The sequence below is a fragment of the Sinocyclocheilus rhinocerous genome, unplaced genomic scaffold (assembly GCF_001515625.1).
Source record: "Sinocyclocheilus rhinocerous isolate Xijiao unplaced genomic scaffold, SAMN03320098_v1.1 scaffold2194, whole genome shotgun sequence".
NCBI classification, from domain to species: Eukaryota; Metazoa; Chordata; class Actinopteri; order Cypriniformes; family Cyprinidae; genus Sinocyclocheilus; species Sinocyclocheilus rhinocerous.
The window spans coordinates 1,336,341-1,339,449 of NW_015652304.1; the positions used below are offsets into that span (position 1 = coordinate 1,336,341).

The 3,109-nt window shown below is 36.1% G+C and overlaps 1 protein-coding gene across 1 annotated transcript; it reads right to left on the bottom strand.

Moving 5' to 3' along the window:
* Positions 1-290: 290 nt before the first annotated feature.
* On the bottom strand, positions 291-3,109 carry LOC107714733 (serum paraoxonase/arylesterase 2-like). Its single transcript, XM_016520693.1, has 9 exons — positions 2,993-3,109; positions 2,698-2,768; positions 2,358-2,413; positions 2,063-2,228; positions 1,734-1,860; positions 1,447-1,647; positions 1,235-1,316; positions 906-1,034; positions 291-725 (listed from the first exon to the last, which is right to left on the bottom strand). Exons 1-9 carry the CDS (start codon positions 3,067-3,069, stop codon positions 561-563), a joined length of 1,074 nt encoding a protein of 357 aa, XP_016376179.1. The 5' UTR covers positions 3,070-3,109; the 3' UTR covers positions 291-560.

A 3,109-nucleotide genomic window follows, 5' to 3' on the forward strand; every position in this document is an offset into this window, starting at 1 on the left:
CAGTAATCAACTTCATTTTCGATGGGGTTGTGCTCAGGAAACTACACAAAAATTCTCTGAAAGAGCGCAAGAGTGAGGCACACTTTATTTACCGCTCTGCATATAGCGGCCTTACTAATGTGCTCTGCATCCCTGATTCCCTGCTGTTATATAGAAAATACAAATTCATTCGAATCAGTAACTATTGTCCATTTTCACAAATTGTTTGCTCATTTCAGTGAGAGTGTGTTGGTAAATGTTTATTTGTGTTGCACGTACATTATAAATTGATGAATATATTTTTTACACAACTCAAGAAATAAAAATCAAGTGTCAGAAAGCTACTGAGAACATATGCGAAGTCAAGTTATACTTCAAGCTCACATATCTAGTAGATAGTGTTTGCAAACCAATCAGCCTGTGTTAAGCCAAACTTATATAGTATGGATTGATTTTTCAAACTTTACCCTACAAAAGGCCATGACTTTGTTTTGTGTTGCCTTTAAAATGACTCTATTCAGACAAATTCTTTCAAACACTTAAGCCAATATTTATTCTTCCCCGTACAGTAGTGAGTACATTCACAATTTAAGGTCACAGATCAGAGCTTTCTGATAAACGGTTCCAATGAGCAGCTTTCCTCCATATTGAGTTGCCACCGAAGAAGCAATGATCACACTGCCGTCATCTGAATATACCCGAGTCACCCTGGGCTTTTCAGATAGGATGTTCTCAATCCTGATAACCTACAGGAGAACATTGTTATATTATAGATTTGTAACTCAGGGACAATTGAGATAAGACAGGAGATAGTGGGAAAAGAAAGGATAAGAGATGAGAACATGATGTGAGCAAGACTCGAACACGACAGCTCATCATATTTGAGCATAGGCACTAAACACAACACAATACATATATTCACACACCTCAGAACCAGGTGGATCATTTGGATCATGAAATACACATTTAAGACCGTTTGGGTGGCAGCCCAGCCATAGATCTCCAGATTCACGGTCCACCTCAATGTTGTCACAGAGTGACCCCACATCAACCTCCTGGGTAAGAAAAAATACCATGCAGTAATATTAGCAATAGCAGTCAGAGTAGTTCTCTTTTTCTACTAAGTAAAAAAACTATTAAATTGTTTCATGTTTGTTGTGTTTGAAGCTAACACAACTTAAAATTCTATACTTTTTTTTTTTTATCTGTATGGGAAAAAATAAGGTGTGAACATTTTATGTAGTTTGATGTTTACCTTTACATGAGACAATACAGTGTTTTTCTGTATTTCCAAGACAACAATTTTGTGCTTCAGAATATCTGACACGTACAAATGCCTGAAATGACATTTTAAACGTATTAACAACATATAAACAGGACATAATTACGCAATAATGCTTTGATGGTAATATTGCACTATACTGTGCTTTTATCAATGCAAAGCTTGATTTTTTTCCTGAAACTTGCCTTTTGTCAGGGGAGATATTTATGCCGTTGGCAATCAAGAAGCCCCCTGCCACAACCTGCACGGTCTGAGGGCTGTAGTAGACGACGTCACACCAGGGCAAAGACAGAAATGGCTCCACAAACTTGAGAATCCCATTCGTGAAGTAATGATCATTGGTGGCATAAAAGCTTTCGGTCCCCACAGCGACTATATCATTCACACTAACAAATGCAGATAAATAAACTGGAATTTATATTTTAGGTTTAGGGTATGTTAAAGCAATATTGTGGTTTAATGGAGCACACACTTGTGCAGGAGTTCATGCTTGATGGTCTTGATGTACTGAAGAGCATTTTCATCCTCAACAAATCGAAAAATCTCCACTTGACTGTTGCCTTGAGGATGATTAACAACAAATAGGTATACGGCACCATCTGTAGTGAGAGAAGAATTTATACTTTTTTTAGTTTCATTCACAATCATCCGTTTAATATAGTTTTAACATTTCACAATAACTACTTCTTGTGTGTGTAGGTATTATAAATGATGTGATATCAATGTAAGTATAGAAAATTCAATAAGGAATGAAACTTTTCTTGTTTATGTATACATTCATTGAATAAAAAAAAAGCAAACCTTTGTCATCCGTGTACAGGCTGATTCCATGTGGATTAAAAGAGTCTTTGTCAAAGTCTCCCTTGACGTTCATTGCTTTAATTTTCATTTTAGAATCCATCAGATTCAGGGTGTAGATCTTTCCAGGGTCATCGGAATAGGATGGTACGCCTGGATATTTCAAGCCCTATGTTTTAGTAATTTGAACATGTTTAACAATATAGTTGCATTTAACGGTCAAATTAATAGTAAAATAGTAAAAACGACTGTTGCTAGCATGAGATTACTCAGTAATGATTTTGTTGTTATGACATACAGTGCTCAGAAAGGCCAGTCCATTTTCAAGTATGGTTATATCTTCAGCACCATATTCTGTTTAAAACAAAAATAACACACTACAGATCACCACCACATCTGCATTTGCAGTGTCAGAAGCCTACACATATGCTTCTTCAAATGCTCTTTACTCAATGACAGGAACAATTATAAAAGCAAAACACTGCAAAACTTACACTTCACCAGTAAAACATTATTTTACATGAATCTCACACTTATAATTGAATAAGTAACACTGCCTTAGGTCGAAGCTAGTAAATTCAGTCCAGCAAACTGACACGTGACCAGAAAATAAGGCAATCAATTCAGTGTTTACTTACCTATGCCCTCTATATGGTGACAATTAGGAAGGTAGTTCTGGGTGAGTTCTCTGTAGGAAAGTGATACATGCCTGTGGAGAAGACAAAACTACATATATAATAGATATACCTATGATTATTGTCATGTTCAGTAATTATGTATAAACACTAATTAATATGTCAGTAAGTAGCAGCAAAGATTAGAACAGCGTGCAGTCAAAGAAAACATTTACTGAAATAGTTATAAAGTTTGGTAAGCAAATAACAGTAATCGCAAGTCATTATTATATCAATTCGATCGTACATATCAACCAACCTTAATGTAATGACTCTTTCTCCGATCAAAACCGCAAGAGCTGCAACAGACAGCGAGAGCACTGCTAACTTACCCATACTGTCTAAACTCTCGCGCTGCCGCTAGCTCACAAACATT

Bases quoted from the DNA above. Each gene is read 5' to 3' on its own strand.
- LOC107714733 (XM_016520693.1), bottom strand. From the start codon at position 3,069: ATGGGTAAGTTAGCAGTGCTCTCGCTGTCTGTTGCAGCTCTTGCGGTT. The intron at 2,414-2,697 runs GTAAGTAAACAC...TGTTTTAAACAG, and splicing joins TCACCATATAGAGGGCATAG to AATATGGTGCTGAAGATATA. The intron at 1,648-1,733 runs GTGTGTGCTCCA...TGCATTTGTTAG, and splicing joins AAGCATGAACTCCTGCACAA to TGTGAATGATATAGTCGCTG.